This window comes from Megalobrama amblycephala, linkage group LG1 (assembly GCF_018812025.1).
Source record: "Megalobrama amblycephala isolate DHTTF-2021 linkage group LG1, ASM1881202v1, whole genome shotgun sequence".
In the NCBI taxonomy this organism is placed as follows: Eukaryota; Metazoa; Chordata; class Actinopteri; order Cypriniformes; family Xenocyprididae; genus Megalobrama; species Megalobrama amblycephala.
The window spans coordinates 68,560,323-68,577,929 of NC_063044.1; the positions used below are offsets into that span (position 1 = coordinate 68,560,323).

At 40.2% G+C, this 17,607-nt stretch overlaps 1 protein-coding gene across 1 annotated transcript; it reads left to right on the forward strand.

Annotated features, from left to right (window-relative positions):
- The first annotated feature begins 11,016 nt into the window (after positions 1-11,016).
- On the forward strand, positions 11,017-11,940 carry LOC125247687 (GTPase IMAP family member 9-like). The gene has a single exon (XM_048159130.1). The coding sequence runs from the start codon at positions 11,068-11,070 to the stop codon at positions 11,884-11,886; it is 819 nt and encodes a 272-aa protein (XP_048015087.1). The 5' UTR covers positions 11,017-11,067; the 3' UTR covers positions 11,887-11,940.
- Positions 11,941-17,607: the final 5,667 nt, after the last annotated feature.

The window sequence follows — 17,607 nt, forward strand, 5'->3', positions numbered from 1 at the left end:
ACATCCTCGAAAAGTACCCCTTATAGCACAACATTGCCCTGAGGCAAAAAAAAGAAAAAAATAATTTCTGAACATGCATAATAAAAAATAAAAAAAACTTCATAAAACCTGACAAAAGGCTTCTCTACACCTTCATACACACAGACATATTTTTATGTTCATGTAATTTTAAATAAGATTACTAAAGCAAATAATCTTGCCTTCTCCTCACACCAGTGTATTTCTTTAAATACATTTAAAATGTACTTTTAATACTTGAATTACAGTTAGTACATTTTAAATGTATTTAAAGAAATAACGTGCTTTATGTACATTTCCAATACAATTTCAGATCATTACAAATACATTAGTATCACACTACTAGCTTATTATAAAGCTGTTTTTAGCTGTATACACACACACACACACACACACACACACTTTGAAATCTAAAAACTTTAATGTACACTATATTGTTGTGTACATTACAAGTCTTCTTACAGTACATTAAAAAAGTACAGCAGAATTTAATCTTTTGACCAAAAAAAACAAAAAAAACATTTATACACAGTTATACCTCTATTACTGAAAAGTACAGAATTTTACATCTATGAATAAATAAGCATTACAATGCAATATTCTGGACGAAAAAAAAAGTCACTGAAAAGTGACTGCAGAAGTGAATAGTACTTTTTTTTTTTTTTTTTTTTTTACAAATGTTAAAGAAAGAAAGAAAGAAAGAAAAGAAACTGAAGAGTGTCACATCTTCATCTTCAAGTGGAGGGTCACTTCCTTGAGCACGAGCAGCTGAGGGCTTGCAATCCAGACACTGTAGTATCTGAAGGCTTCTTTATCACAGGATCTGTGAAAGGGAAAACAGAACTTATATAAAACTAACCAATAAATAACAGTTTTGCATCCATGATTGAATATATAGTAAGTATTATAATTTGCATTGATATTCATTAGAATTTTGTTGACTTCTCAATTTACCTTTTGACTATATCCTGATCAAGCTTGACATATGAGTGTCCATTTTTATCCTCTTACGTCACTATACAGCACTCTGAGTTACACTGAACACAAGATTAGAAGAAGCCCAAAAACATAATTTACAGTGAGCAGAGTTCAATCACAAAGTCACTGATATTGATATTTGAAATTGTGGTTTATTTTAACCTAAGGTATTTCCCATGAATGTGTCTATAATGGTCATGCTAACATGCACTCTCTACATCTCTGTTGCAAAGATTTAAAGAAATGGGAAGTTGTGCAAAATATTGTATGCCAGGACAACTAGGACAAATACCCTTCAGCTTTACCAAAAAACAGAAACAATTAAAAAATAAACAGATTTTTGCACGAATGACTCAACGGAAGCACAAATTAGACACCTGGAATGGATATGGTGCTAACATTTTCCTTCCAAGATTGACCGAATCGCCCTCTATTATAGGCCAGATTTAAAAATCTCTATAACAGAGGTGGTACAACATTAAAACATACTCCTCTTCACTTGTTTCTGATTCCAGTTTGTCTTTTATAGCAGCTGATCTGAAAAACAACCACAACAAAAAAGGCAGGCAAATGATGATTAATTTGTTTTCTTTTTAAGAATGACAGTATGCTGAGTACAATGTACATGGTAATATAATCGAAACCCTTCACAGCCTCAGCAGTTTCAGATCGCGGCTCTCTGCATGGCTCTCTTATAAGCATCCCTTTTTACAATTAAATCTTTTTACATATCTATAATTAGAAATATATATTAGAAATTAATATTAATATATTATTCAAAAATCAATGAACACTACCATAGTTGGCTGGTCTGCTCAGACAAAGTAATTGTATGTTCATAACATGGTTTTTCAAAGATCATTTACCTCATTACAATGAAGCCAAATTGTGAAGGAAATCAGACAGAAATGCACTTAAAATTGCAAATAAAAAGAATGTCAAATGTAATGTTGTACATAATGACTATTTTTTTCTGCCAATGCATTGGACAATGTTTTATAATTGTTTTAAGACAGACAAATGTTACCATGTGAATTTTAAACAGATTTATCAAAGTCTTTAGTATGGATATATAAACTTATATATCCAGTGCTTAAGTTGCTAGATTTCTAGTGTCAGTATCATGTTAACGTCTGTATTCCACGTGTTATCTATTAGCAAATGCATAGCAGCCCTATGACCTGGGAAACAGTGTATATTTTGTGTTCCCATTTGCTCAAATAGCAAAATAAAAACTCCACAATAGAGTTTTCACAACTTTCAAAGAGAAGAAGAAAAAATAGAGATTGATAACAGCAGTCGGAAGAGATAAAGATGTCAACTTTAGTGTCATTCCCACAGCAGTCACTCTCACAGCAGCATTTACAGTTACAGTACTGAAGGGAAACAAAACACACTAAAACAACCACTGACAAAGTTAATTTAAAAAACAATAAAACAAACATGCATCACAAGTTCAACCAGTATGCAATTTCACCAGGTCAATCCTACTGTCACAGACACGTCAGGCTCCACCATGCACCAATGCAACGCTCCCAATCACCGGAATACTAATCACCGTCACCTGCACATCATTATCCCCTTCATCACCACCAGTATATAGAGCACTCACACCCTGCACTCACTGTCTGGTCTCGTTGAGCTATACTTACCTGTATGCTTACCTCAAGGACTCCTCGCTCGCTACTTACCTGTCACCTGTGCAACCCGATCTCCCAGTGTGTTCCTCGTCTGTGTGTGAGTGCTCCTACGTCTCCTACGTTCTCCAGCTCCATCCAGTTCCAAGACTCCATCATCTGCAATCACAAAAGGACCGTAACTACCATCAGACATTACCATTGTTCATCTGCTCTACCCTGCTTTCCATATTTGCTCACTGGTTTCTCAATAAAGACTACTTACCTTTGTACATCTGTGTCCGACCCCTCTGTGTCATAACAGAAGACTGGACCCAAACCGCTAACCAGTATGAGCCAACAGGATCCTTTCCAGGCACTTATGGATGCGCTACGCTGCACTCTAACCATCAACCCACCAACGCCATCCACAACCACCTCTCCTTCACCGGCACCTGCAGTCACCACCGTCAACACAGCCCCATCTCCTTCTCCACCTGTTTACGCCAGTCCCATGGCCAAACCAGCACCCTACTCAGGATCGGCGGAGGACTGCAGCGGTTTCCTGCTACAGTGTGAACTGGTCCTGGAGATGCAGCCGCACCTGTACCCGAGCGACACAGCCAAAATAGCGTTCCTCATCTCACAACTCAGCGGCAAGGCATTAAAATGGGCTGATTCCATCTGGTCACAACATGCCGCGGTAACTCAGACAGCCTTCATTTCCCACTTCTGGGAGGTTTTCGGAAAACCCATCACTGACTCGTCTGCTGGTGAGAAACTTTACAATTTACAGAGAACAGAACAGTGACAGAGAACTTCTCGCAGTGAAGCTAGCCCTGGAAGAGTGGAGGCATTGGTTGGAGGGAGCAAAACACCCTTTCCTTGTATTAACTGATCATAAGAACCTTGATTATCTCTGTGCTGCCAAGAGACTTAACCCTAGACAAGCCCGCTGGGCCATGTTTTCTCTCACTTCCACTTCACCATCTCCTACCGTCCTGGATCTAAAAATGTGAAGGCTGACACCCTCTCTCGTGTCCATGCTCCTGAAGAAAAATCTGAAGAACCTGAACTGATCATTCCAAGTTCCCTCATCGTAAGTCCCATCACGTGGTCGGAAGAGACCATCCCCTCTTCCGCCGGGTTGTCCACCAGGCTTGCTTTTCATCACCCGGTCACGACGCACTCAAGTCATCCACTCAGCCCACACGTCACTTGGCACTGATCACCCAGGGGTCAATGGAACCCTCTCGTTGCTAAAACAACGCTTCTGGTGGCCAAACATGGCGGCAGACGTCAGAAGGTACGTGCAGGGCTGCAGGGAGTGCGCCACCTCCAAGAGTTCACGTCATCTACCAGACGGCAAGCTCCTTCCTCTGCCCGTTCCAAATCGACCCTGGTCACACCTAGGAGTGGATTTCATCACCGACCTTCCAGCATCTGATGGATTTACCTGCATTCTGGTTATCATCGACCGCTTCTCCAAGTCATGTCGTCTAATCCCTCTGAAAGGATTAACCACTGCTATGGAAACGGCCGAACTGTTATTCAACCATGTGTTCCGGTATTTCGGAATTCCTGAAGATTTTGTTTCCGATAGAGGACCACAGTTCATTTCCCGTGTCTGGAAAGCCTTCCACTCACTCCTAGGTGTGGCCGTCAGCTTAACATCTGGATACCACCCACTTTTTTGTCAAAAATACTAGAAAAGGCAGTTTCATCAAAACTATGTTCCTTTTTAGAAAGAAATGGTATCTGTGAAGATTTTCAGTCAGGATTTAGACCATACCATAGTACTGAGACTGCTCTCATTAGAGTTACTAATGATTTGCTCTTATCATCAGATCGTGGTTGTATCTCTCTATTAGTGTTACTGGATCTTAGTGCTGCATTTGACACTATTGATCACAATATTCTTCTAAACAGACTCGAAAATTATGTTGGCATTAGTGGAATTGCATTGGCATGGTTCAAATCATACTTATCTGACCGTTATCAGTTTGTCTTAGTAAACGATGAGATGTCATATCAATCACAAGTTAAATATGGAGTACCGCAAGGCTCAGTACTAGGACCATTGCTTTTTACTCTGTACATGTTACCCTTGGGAGATATCATTAGGAAGCATGGCATTAGTTTTCATTGTTACGCTGATGATACTCAGCTCTATATTTCTTCGCACCCTGACGAAAATCACCAATTCGCTAAATTAACAGAATGTATAGCTGATATAAAAAACTGGATGACCAGTAATTTCCTACTACTAAATTCAGGAAAAACAGAGATTCTAATTTTTGGACCGAAAACTTCTTCACGCAATAACCTAGAATACTGTCTAACACTTGATGGCTGCTCTGTTAAGTCTTCGTCGTCAGCTAGGAACCTGGGTGTGCTCTTTGATACCAATCTTTCATTTGAAGGCCATGTTACTAGCATCTGTAAAACTGCATTCTTCCATCTTAAAAATATATCTAAACTACGACATATGCTCTCAATGAAAAATGCAGAACAGTTAGTTCATGTGTTCATGACCTCAAGGTTAGATTACTGTAACGCTCTACTGGGTGGTTGTTCTGCTCGCTTGATAAATAAACTACAGCTCGTACAAAATGCAGCAGCTAGAGTTCTTACTAGAACTAGGAAGTATGACCATATTAGCCCAGTTCTGTCATCACTGCATTGGCTTCCTGTTAAACATCGTATAGATTTTAAAATCTTGCTAATTACTTACAAAGCACTAAATGGTTTAGCTCCCCAGTACCTAAGTGAGCTCTTAATACATTATAGTCCTTCACGTTTATTGCGATCTCAGAATTCAGGCCAGCTGATAATACCCAGAATATCAAAATCAACCGCAGGTGGTAGATCCTTCTATTTGGCACCTAAACTCTGGAACAATCTTCCTAGCATTGTTCGGGATGCAGACACACTCTGTCAGTTTAAATCTAGACTAAAAACGCATCTCTTTAACCTGGCATACACATAACACATTATCAATTTATATTTTCAAATCCGTTAAAGGATTATTAGGCTGCATAAATTAGGTCAGCCGGAACCGGGAACACTTCCTATAACACCAGATGTACTCGTTACATCAGAAAAAGAATGGCATCTACGCTAATATTAGTCTTTCTGTTTATCCCGAGGTTTACCGTAGTCAACCGGATCTGGGCCGTATCCAGCTGAGACCAAGGACCGGTGCCATGACACGACCACAACGCAGCCCTAAAGTATCAGCAGAGATCGAGTCAACTAGATCATCCATTGTGAAGACATCATCAACACGACAGCCAGTGCCACAGTTCCTCAACAAACCGTCCATACTGGCGTGATGAATACGATCCTCAACTGGACACGACCACAACGCAGCCCTGAAGTATCAGCAGAGATCGAGTCGACTAGATCATCCATTGTGAAGACATCATCAACACGACAGCCAGTGCCACAGTTCCTCAACAGACCGTCCATACCGGCGTGATGAATACGATCCTCAACTGGACACGACCACAACGTAGCCCTGAAGTATAAGCAGAGATCGAGTCGACTAGATCATCCTTTGTGAAGACATCATCAACACGACAGCCAGTGCCACAGTTCCTCAACAGACCGTCCATACCAGCGTGATGAATACGATCCTCAACTGGACACGACCACAACGTAGCCCTGAAGTATAAGCAGAGATCGAGTCAACTGGATCATCCATTGTGAAGGCCTCATCGACACGACAGCCAGTAGCACAGTTCCTCAACAGACCGTCCATACCGGCGTGATGAATACGATCCTCAACTGGATGGAACTGAAATAAATACTTTGATTGTTGCGATCCTATCAGACTTATGATAGCAACCTGATTGTAACAAAGCACTGTTAGCCAGAGGAGAACTGGCCCCCCGACTAAGCCTGGTTTCTCCCAAGGTTTTTTTTTTCTCCATTTTAACACCTATTTGCCACTTGTTTGCCACCTGATGTCACCTGATGGAGTTTGGGTTCCTTGCCGCTGTCGCCTTTGGCTTGCTTAGTTGGGGACACTTGACATTTGATATTCAATAGTATTCTTGACATTTATTCAACAGTGCTTCTGATCTGCCTGCATATTATTTAAGAGCTGCTGTGCAGCCAAATTATGTACCAGTTATCAATGTAAAGCTGCTTTGACACAATCTGCATTGTAAAAAGCGCTATATAAATAAAGGTGACTTGACTTGACTTGACCCACAGTCGAACGGGCAGACGGAAAGGAAAATCCAGGAGATCGGCCGCTTCCTCCGTACCTTCTGTCATGACCACCAGAACTCTTGGAACCAGTACTTGGGTTGGGCCGAGTACGCACAGAACTCCCTACGTCAACCAACTACAAGACTCACACCATTCCAGTGCGTACTCGGATACCAACCCCCACTCTTCCCCTGGGATGGGGAACCCTCCAACGTACCAGATGTGGATTTCTGGTTCCGAGAGAGCGAGAGGGTCTGGGACTCAGCACACCACCAGCTGCAATGAGCCCTGCGCAGACGCAGACTGACAGCCGACCTTCGCCGTTCCGACACCCCAGTCTACCGGTCCAGCTGTCAACCCGGGACATCAGACTGCGTCTGCCCTGCAGGAAGCTGAGTCCCAGGTTCATTGGCCCATTCAAGATCATCAAGCAGATCAACCCGGTCACCTATCAGCTCCAACTCCCACCAGGTTACTGCATTCACCCCACATTCCACGTCTCCTTACTTAAACCTCACCACCCTTCTGTCTCCTCTTCCACAGGGCCTGACGTGGCAGCCGCCGAACCCCCCCTTCCACTCATCCTGGAAGACGGCACAGCATACGAGGTACACGAGATCTTGGACTCCCGACGCTGTGGTGGTCAACTAGAGTACCTCGTAGACTGGGAAGGCTATGGCTCTGAGGAACACTCCTGGGTCCCAAGAAACGACATCCTCGATCCCAACCTGCTTCAAGACTTCCACAGTAACCACCCTGACAGACCTGCCCCGCGTGGAAGAGGAAGGCCACCACAACGTCGGGGTCCTCGGCCCTCAGGAGCGGGCCGTGGAGGGGGGGGTACTGTCACAGACACGTCAGGCTCCACCATGCACCAATCACAACGCTCCCAATCACCGGAATACTAATCACCGTCACCTGCACAGCATTATCCCCTTCATCACCACCAGTATATAGAGCACTCACACCCTGCACTCACTGTCCAGTCTCGTTGAGCTATACTTACCCGTATGCTTACCTCAAGGACTCCCTCGCTCGCTACTTACCTGTCTCCTGTGCAACCCGATCTCCCAGTGTGTTCCTCGTCTGTGTGTGAGTGCTCCTATGTCTCCTACGTTCTCCAGCTCCATCCAGTTCCAAGACTCCATCATTTGCAATCACAAAAGGACCGTAACTATCATCAGACATTACCATTGTTCATCTGCTCTACCCTGCTTTCCATATCTGCCCACTGGTTTCTCAATAAAGACTACTTACCTTTGTACATCTGTGTCCGACCCCTCTGTGTCATAACACCTACCAAATTGGTCAAGGGACCGCGTCCTGTCCCTACAATAACCAATTGGATATCAGGTTGGAAACAGGGAGCCAGCGGTATTGGCAAAAAAAAAAAAAAAAAAAAAAAAACATATACAAAAACAACCTCACATCAAACAAGGCAAAAAGAAAATACACTGCTCAATAAAATTAAAGGAACACATCAGATCTCAATGGTGAAAAATATCATGCTGGATATCTATACTGATATGGACAGGGTAATGTGTTAGGAACAAGAGGATGTCACATTGTTTGAAGGAATTGAAAATTATCAACCTACAGAGGACTGAATTCAAAGACACCACGAAAATCAAAGTGAAAAAAATGATGCAGCAGGCTAGTCCATTTTGCTGAAATTTCATTGCAGCAACTCAAAATGGTACTCAGTAGTTTGTATGGCCCCCACATGCTTGTATGCATGCCTGACAATGTCGGAGCATGCTCCTAATGAGACGACGGATGGTGTCCTGGGGTATTTCCTCCCAGATCTGGACCAGGGCATCACTGAGCTCCTGGACAGTCTGAGGTGCAACTTGGTGGTGTCGGTTAATGTCCCAGAGGTGCTCTATTGGATTTAATTCAGGCGATCATGGGGGCCATTCAATGGTATCAATTCCTTCATCTTCCAGGAACTGCTTTCATACTCTCGCCACATGAGGCCAGGTATTGTCATGCACCAGGAGGAACCCAGGACCCACTGCACCAGCGTAGGGTCTGACAATGGGTCCAAGGATTTCATCCCGATACCTAATGGCAGTCAGGGTGCCATTGTCTAGCCTGTAGAGGTCTGTGCATCCCACCATGGATATGCCTCCCCAGACCATCACGGACCCACCACCAAACCGGTCATGCTGAATGATGTTACAGGCAGCATAACGTTCTCCACGGCTTCTCCAGACCCTTTCACATCTGTCACGTGCTCAGGGTGAAGCTGCTCTCATCTGTGAAAAGCACAGGGCACCAGTGGCGGACCTGCCCATTCTGGTGTTCAATAGCAAATGCCAATTGAGCTCCACGGTGCCGGGCAGTGAGCACAGGGCCCACTAGAGGACGTCGGGCCCTCAGGCCACCCTCATGAAGTCTGTTTCTGATTGTTTGGTCAGAGACATTCACACCAGTGGCCTGCTGGAGGTCATTTTGCAGGGCAGCAGTGCTCATCCTGTTCCTCCTTGCACAAAGGAGCAGATACTGATCCTGCTGATTGGTTAAGGACCTTCTACAGCCCTGTCCAGCTCTCCTAGAGTAACTGCCTGTCTCCTGGAATCTCCTCCAGGCTCTTGAGACTGTGCTGGGAGACACAGCAAACCTTCTGGCAATGGCACGTATTGATGTGCCATCCTGGAGGATTTGGACTGCCTGTGCAACCTCTGTAGAGTCCAGGTATCGCCTCATACTACCAGTAGTGACACTGATCCTAGCCAAATGCAAAACTAGTGAAAAACAGTCAGAAAAGATGAGTAGGGGAAAAAATGTCAGTGGCCTGTAAAACCAGTCCTGTTTTAAGGGGTTGTCTCATTGTTGCCCATCTAGTGCACCTGTTGTTAATTTTATCAACACCAAAGCTGCTGAAACTGATTAACAACCCCCTCTGCTACTGAACTGACCAGATCAATATCCCAGAAATTTAACTGACTTGATGCTCTGATTAAAAAGTGTTCCTTTAATTTTTTTGAGCAGTGTATAACAAACACTTAAATCAAATCAAAGAAAACAAAGTAATATGTATAAATATCAAACTCAAAAACACATCAGAAAAGAACATACGTGAAACATAAAATAGAGAAAAAACAATTCACTTAGAAAACAAACACAAGACAGCAGAAAAGCTTGGTTACCGCACCTTAAACGTAAAATACACAAACATAAGTTTAACCAGCAGGCCGCTAATGATCATACAGTGATATGCTCAAAATCAAAACATACCTGTAATGTGACTCACATGGCACATAAACTGTTGCGTGCTAAACGCATTTCTGTAAAAACAGATGATGGCATCCAACAAAGCTCCTCAGTCCACCCTTTAACAAAAAAAAAAAAAAAAAAACATGAAACCCTGTATAATAAACTCACAACAGACCACAATCACTGACAACAGCTCCTACCTCACAAACATCCACACGCCCTGCAGGAAGTAAGGTGATTCGCTACCTGAGGCAGAGAAGACGCACACACATAGCACCCCTATGGGAGCATTTATACACCACCAAATGTGTGTAATTAAAGAGGCACTCCTCTTATTCGATGTTTATGTCAGAGGTAGACAGAACTGCTGAGCACTAGTGTGTCGACACTGAGTGTCGAACTACCCATCCTTAATTACAGGCTCTTATAATAAATGCATTCAATGAAGTTACACACTTTTCATCAGTGATAAACCTTGAGATGAGAACACTTCACTTGCCATTTTTGCCATAACAAATGTATTTTACAAACACAGTAGCATCAGTCAGATAAAAACAAAAGCTAAAAGGTCAAGGGTCAAGAGCTCAACTAAAGCAAACACTGATCTCCATAACGGTAACTATTATCTTCATCTAAACCTCTGTTAATTCTCAAAAAGAACCATTTAATATATTGATCATAAATATATGGAAATATATTGTTGTTCCTTAAGGGACATGAGTTAATACTCTTCGGAAACAGCTGTTTTTGTTTTTATTATTGTTTCAGTGTTTGCTTTTGCTTTCCCGTTTGTAAGAAATATATGGTAAACGCAATTATTTAGATCCTACATTCTATTTAAAAACAGTCTACATTTTAAAGCACTGTATTGTTTTTTTATGCATATTGGTTATTTACCAAATTATCCAAATAAGACCTAACTTACCCAAACACCATTGTGAACTTTCCACATGCTACTTGGAACAAATCCAATTTGAAATTTAATGATAGTTGTTGATTTGCAGCATCTGAGGTCAGGATGATTCTGGTGGGAAAGATTGGAACAGGAAAGAGTGCGACAGGAAACACCATCCTGGGACAGGAAGTGTTTTATTCAGAAATTTCACCTAAACAGGTCACGACAGAGTGCAGTAAACAATTTGCACAGCAAGGAGGAAGAATCATCTCTGTAATTGACATGCCAGGGTTTTGTGGATCAATGACTAAAGAAGACATGAAGGCAAATATAAAGCAGTGTGTTGATCTGTCAGTTCCTGGTCCTCATGTGTTTCTGCTGGTGATCAATCTGGGTGTGAGATATACAGCAGAGGAGGTGAACACGGTCAAACTGATTCAGGAGAACTTTGGAGGAGATGCTGTGCGCTACACCATCGTTCTGTTCACTCACGCCGATCAGCTGAAACGTAAAACTTTGCAACAGTATGTAGGAGAATGTCAGCCTCTAAAGAGTCTTACTGACAGCTGCGGGGGCAGATACCACGCATTCAACAATGAAGACATGATGAATCGCACTCAGGTCGCTGAACTGATGGAGAAGATTGACAGAATGATAGAAGAAAATGGAGGAAACCATTACACTAATGAAATGTTTAAAGAAGCTCAGAACAAGATTCAAAGAAAAGAGATGACAAAAAAGGCAATTGATGTTGCACTGGGTGTTGGATCAGCTGTAGGAACAGGAACAGCAATAGCAGGTGGTGTCGTTTTGGGAGTAACAGAGGTTGCTGTGGCTTTACCTGCCGTTTTAATTGCAGCTGGTGCTGCAGCTGGAGTGGGAATGGGTGTGAAACTTGTTGTGGACAAGGTCAAGGACGACAGAGAGAAAAAGAACAAATAGGCTAAAAATAGCAACCTCTTTTCAACATGTACCCACTACCCAGCCAACATTTCCATGTAGGCCCCATGTGGACTTGGTCCCTGCATAGCCAACCCAAATGGGGCTCATATAAATTTGTCCATTGGCTCTACATGGGCCCCATGTATGTTAGTCCATAGGTGCACATGATGGCTCCATAGAGGGCTCATTTAGATATTCATTATATGCGCTCACTTGGGTCGCAAATGGGTGCAAAAAATGAGGCAGAGGAGGGCTATACACAAACACCTTATGGGGCCCACATGGGTGATCACACTAAACCCACAAATGGCCTCAATATGGTTTTATTGTGGGATCACAGTGGGTGTAAATTGAGCCCCATTTATTAATTTCTTTAAGGACCTCAGTGGGTCAAGTAAAAAAAAAAGTTAAAAACCAACTGATTTTTCACTGGATCAGCAACTACTCAGTTACTGCCTTTCAAATGAAGCATTGTGCTGTATGACATCAATGTTTCTTCTCCTGGACTGAAGTACAGGCTCTACTCTTCAGCACAACGGTGACACACAAAACTCAGACAACAGAAACCCTTTAAATCCCAACAGGACATTAAACGCTAACAGATCTCCACTAAACCATTATGTGCAAAAACACATAAAATAACACTTCAGTTCAGCATTTACTCTCCTTTTATTGAGTTCACATACTTTTTTTTTTTCTTTTTTTTTTTTTTTTTTGCTACTAAATGAAATGAACTTTAACCCTTTTAACCACACAGGAACATCCTGTAGTGTCCATAAAACAAAGAGTAAAAATAACATTGACATAGTGTTGCAGTGAGATAATTAAGTGATGATTGAGCATTAGTGATGAACACCTGCTGTTAACAAGCAGAATCACTGAAAAAAAGAGGAACAACAAGAACCAAATTTTTTTAGATATTGATGTTTTAGTTGGGCTCTTGACCCTCAATGTTGTAAAAATTATTCCCTCTGGCTGCTTTAACTGTGTTTACAAGGCACGTAAGAGGCAATGGGAACTGAGAAACTACATGATGATTATATGTTGATATATGTGACTGTCTAAGTAATGCAGGTGCTCATAATGTTGTTAAAGTCCTTAGAAGTAACAGTTTACCAAGACATTGCTGGATCTCATGCTGTAGAATCACAGAGTTGCTGCAACAAGTAAATATAAAATTAATAAACATCTACGGCTAGACTCTGGATAAGATCAGTGCATCAGACAAAGCCATGATAATCACAGCATCATCACTTACCATAACAAAGTGCCTTGCAAACACAGTGAAAGCAGCCAGAGGGAAAAAATGGTATTAAAAGGTCGAGGGTCAAGAGCCCAACTAAAGCAAACACTGATCTCCATATTGGTAACGTCAAACCAAACATCAATATCTAAACATTTTATTTGTTCTTGTTGTGAGCCTAAAGTACTGTTGCTTTACTGTGAGTTGCCCCAGTCTACAAATTTACTATTGTACAGTTACCTTGATTTTTTTTTTTTCTTTCTTTGTTTTTTTTTTTGTTTGTTTTGTCATTCTCCTGATTGTTTGCTTTTTTTAATCGGAAACTGTAGAAAGCTAGGTGCCATTTTATTTTGTAATTCTCTGTTTTCTCCTGGTTTGTGGCTAGATAGGGAGTGAACGTACATTTCTGTTGTTGGTTTATTATTTAGACTAAGTAAGAATTGAACTCCCAGGTAGACTAAACTTGTGTTTGTTATTTTTGAATTGCCGCCTCCTGAAGTCTTTGTTTCCCTCCTAATTTGTACTCCATATTAAAAAGAAACCTGGCGATACTTTGTGAGCCTTTAATAAAACTGTTAAACAGGACCTTGTTGTTGTGGTGCTGTGGCAGGGCCCAGATGAATGCAAAAATATGCATTGAGCCCATTAAAGTGCCCACTCTGATCCCATGCCCAGATGATGCCCATATGACCCAGATAAAACTCATGTGGGGCCCACATGGACATGCTGGTTGGAGAAATACCCAGATCTACATTACTTCAGCTATTGTTAAACAGTTGTTTTTTGTTGCTTAAACTGGGGTTTTGTATTCTGTAAAAAAACTGTTCTGTAAAAAAGGGAATCATTTATTACAGTTATCCCATTACTATACATTATCTGCAACATAAATGTAGATATAATATTTCCAGCTATTGTATTATTTAACTTCTTTTCATTTTTAATTGTTATGAGCATTACTTTCCTGTTTGTTTGTTTTTTTTTTTTTTGTGATTAATAAAGAGGCATTTAAACTCTGAATTTGTACACATCTTGTTGATATCAGCCACACTCTGCTTCATTAGGAAATGCAACTTTTCTATGCTACTTGTACCTCTTCTGCTTATAAAGAATAATGATGACAACACAACTGAGATTTAAGAGGAAAAAACATTTATTGAAATAAGTGATTTATAAGAATAATAATGACAACACAACAACTGTGATTTGAAGATAAAGAAAAAAACAGATGTTTGACTTGTAGAGAAAAACAAGTGATAGCTTTTTATATAAAAACAAAAACCTGTAAAAGACATATTGAGAGGAAAAGACATGTTTGATAACTCGTTTGTAAACAGTGAAAAATGCATGATAATTTGTATGATAACTGTTTATTGAGGAAAACCAAATGGGTTTTTATAAAAGTGTTTAATAAGATAATAGCTTATTAAAGAAGACAAGACAACTGTTATTGTAAAAGTACTTTAATAAGAATGTAGTTTATAAAGAAAAGAGACAAAACACAATTGTTGTAAAGCTTTATTAAAATATGTTTATAAAGGAAGACACTACAACTGATGTTTTAAGATTTCAATAAAGCATGTTAGTAGATTAGAAAGGACATAACATGTATTTAGTAAGAAAGACAATCATTACCGTTGAAGGATGTCTTGATCAGAGGCGCGGGGCGCACCAGAGGAGAAGAGTCCAGAACAAAGAGACAAGGCCTCTATATATAGATTCAGATGAGGGGAATTCCCAAGAAGATGACATCAAGTGGTCAGATAGTCTATAAAAGGCTGGACCATGAAGAGAACAGGAGGGGCTGCTTCACACCTGAGGCTGTACCTCCGACACCAGAACCAGCTGATGATGCCTCCATCGCTGATATTGCCTTGACTGAAGAACTTTTCAATACTTATACTTTATTTAATTACTTGTATAGAATGTTAGTAGAATATATGTAATGTTAGTAGTATTAGTGTAATAAATAAATGAACTTATAACTTTATAACTAAATTCGGCCTCATGTGGCATTGATTTAAGTCGTTGAGCCAGAACAGACCACGGAGAAGTCTTCTGTCTGATTTTAAGTATTTTTAAAATGCTTATAATTTAGGTCAGATTTGACTTTCTTACCTAACCTGAGAATAACAAAAATAAGGTAAAGGTGCTTAGAGACGCATCATAAAACAGTCTACATGGGTCAATGGTTTTGGTAACACTTTAGTATGGGGTACACATTCATTATTAACTATGACTTTTGCCTCAATAAACTCATAATTTAAAAATTGTGCTGTAAAATAACAGTAATCTACTGGCAGCTGTGGTTGCAATTAGTGTACTATAAATTTACATCCCTCTACCGTTAATTAAACCCTCATTTTTACAGTCTGTTACCTTAATAATACCATGGATATTAGCTCATTTAATTCGGAAAAGCGATTGCTTCAAACAGCTTAAAACTAGTATTTATACTTAGTACTGTGAACTTATTTCGCTTGAGTCCACTGAAAAGGAATATTTCTTACTATAAAACTGCAAATGCTTAATGTGTAATGCTAAAATAATTAGAAACATGACTGAATGAATTAATTGTTAGCTAGCAACAGAAGTACTCAGCAAACAGCTTATCACTGCATCAGCAACTACACAGTTACTGCCTAAGAAAAACAATATGCAGCATAAATAACATCAGTGATTATCTGATCATCCAACCCAGTCTCTTGCTACTGCGTATCTATGCCACGAGTTTGCATTTTCATTTGGCATAGTATTTACACGCCAAAGTAACATTTGGCATTCACATGGTTCGCAAAACCCTCCCGTTAATCTTCCATTGATGGAAAATGTGTATATTGCACACAGAAATGTATTATAGTAAACGTCGTCACCATCGTCCCGCCCCTTCAATCAAACGAAGATTCGCGATTTTATCTCATGCAGGCGCCATATGCAGAAATATTCATTTAGATTAGGTCTACTTATTTAGATTTTTTTTTTTTTTTCAGAAACTCATTGAATATAACTTAGGCTACTCTTTATCTCTAGTGGGGACGAATGTAGCTACTACATCTTTTACGCACTGAGGATCAATAATAGGTGATTGTTTTTACAGTTTAACTCTAAACAATCCCCGACAGGGAAAGAAAAATGCTTGCAGAAGCTTCATTAATTCAATGTGAAAAAATTATGCTAGTTATAGTAATTATATATCTGTCTGCTTTATTTAATCTGCTCTCTGCTTTTGTTTTTTGGCTTGTGTTTAATCTTACACGCTTTTTTGTTTGTTTATTTGTTTATAATAAATGAATGAATGAATAAATAAAAAGTTCATTTACTCCTTCACTGCTTCAGGAACCACCCACTCCCGCTTGTAAATCAATCAAATGTTTAAAAATCCCAGGATGTCTTTCGAAAACAGTAGGGGTTTGGCCAGGCCAGATTTGCCCATTGGCCTCTGTCCATCATGGCCTCCTAATCATCCCCATACACTGATTGGCTTCATCACTCCACCAATCAGCTGGTGTGTGGAGGGCGTTCTGGCTCAATATGGCTGCCGTCCATCATCCAGGTGGTTGCTGCACATTGGTGGTGGTTGAGGAGATTCCCCCTTCAATGTGTAAAGCGCTTTGAGTGTCCAGAAAAGTGCTATATAAATGTAAGGAATTATTATTATTATTACTATTAACATTAGGAGTCATGCAAACATTACTGTAAGTGCTGAATGAATACTAATGTGTGGTCAGGTTTCACCTTTCATTTGTCACTCTCACTATGAAACTCACTGGATCTTTTATCAGCTCATTTCTGCCCCCAGGAGCACAGTGATGGAAACTACAAACAACAACATCAAAACATTACTATTATTAAATATTATTATTCGCATTTCTGTGTTTTTATCATAAACATAGAATAAGCTGTTCTCACAATATATGGGATTGAGGTACAGATTATGAGTTAATCACAATTTTAGGGTGGCTGTAGGCTAAAACAGGCCTTGCAATTAATATGTTTATTGCCAAACAAATTCATAATGTGCATAGGCTACTATATTTAGTGTTTTAATTAACATTTATGTTTTTTGCTCTTCTGAACTGCATGTATATGCATACTATGTATGAGTATTATGAAATTAAAGTTGTCATAAGAAATTGTGTTGGTTCATATGTGTTTCAACTTTAGAGAACTAGAGAGTCTAGAGAGAACAGCTTAATCTCTATCATGAACTGAAAAAGATCTTTGATAAGGACATTAATGACAGACTGTTGATGAAATATGATTGAAGTGTGTGTTTGTTAAAGCTCAGTGCTGGAATCAGACGATGGAGGAAAGTGTGAGAAATAAACAGATGTGTGAATCAAATCTCTCAGACCTGTCAATCTGATTCATATTGATTCACTCCACACAAATACTGTCAACATCATGAATTTATTGACCTTGTCAAGTGTCCTTTCACACTTGTTTAATATTTTCTTGTATGATGAGAAACTTTGATTTGA

Coding starts and splice junctions, on each gene's coding strand:
- LOC125247687 (XM_048159130.1), top strand. CDS start 11,068: ATGATTCTGGTGGGAAAGATTGGAACAGGAAAGAGTGCGACAGGAAAC.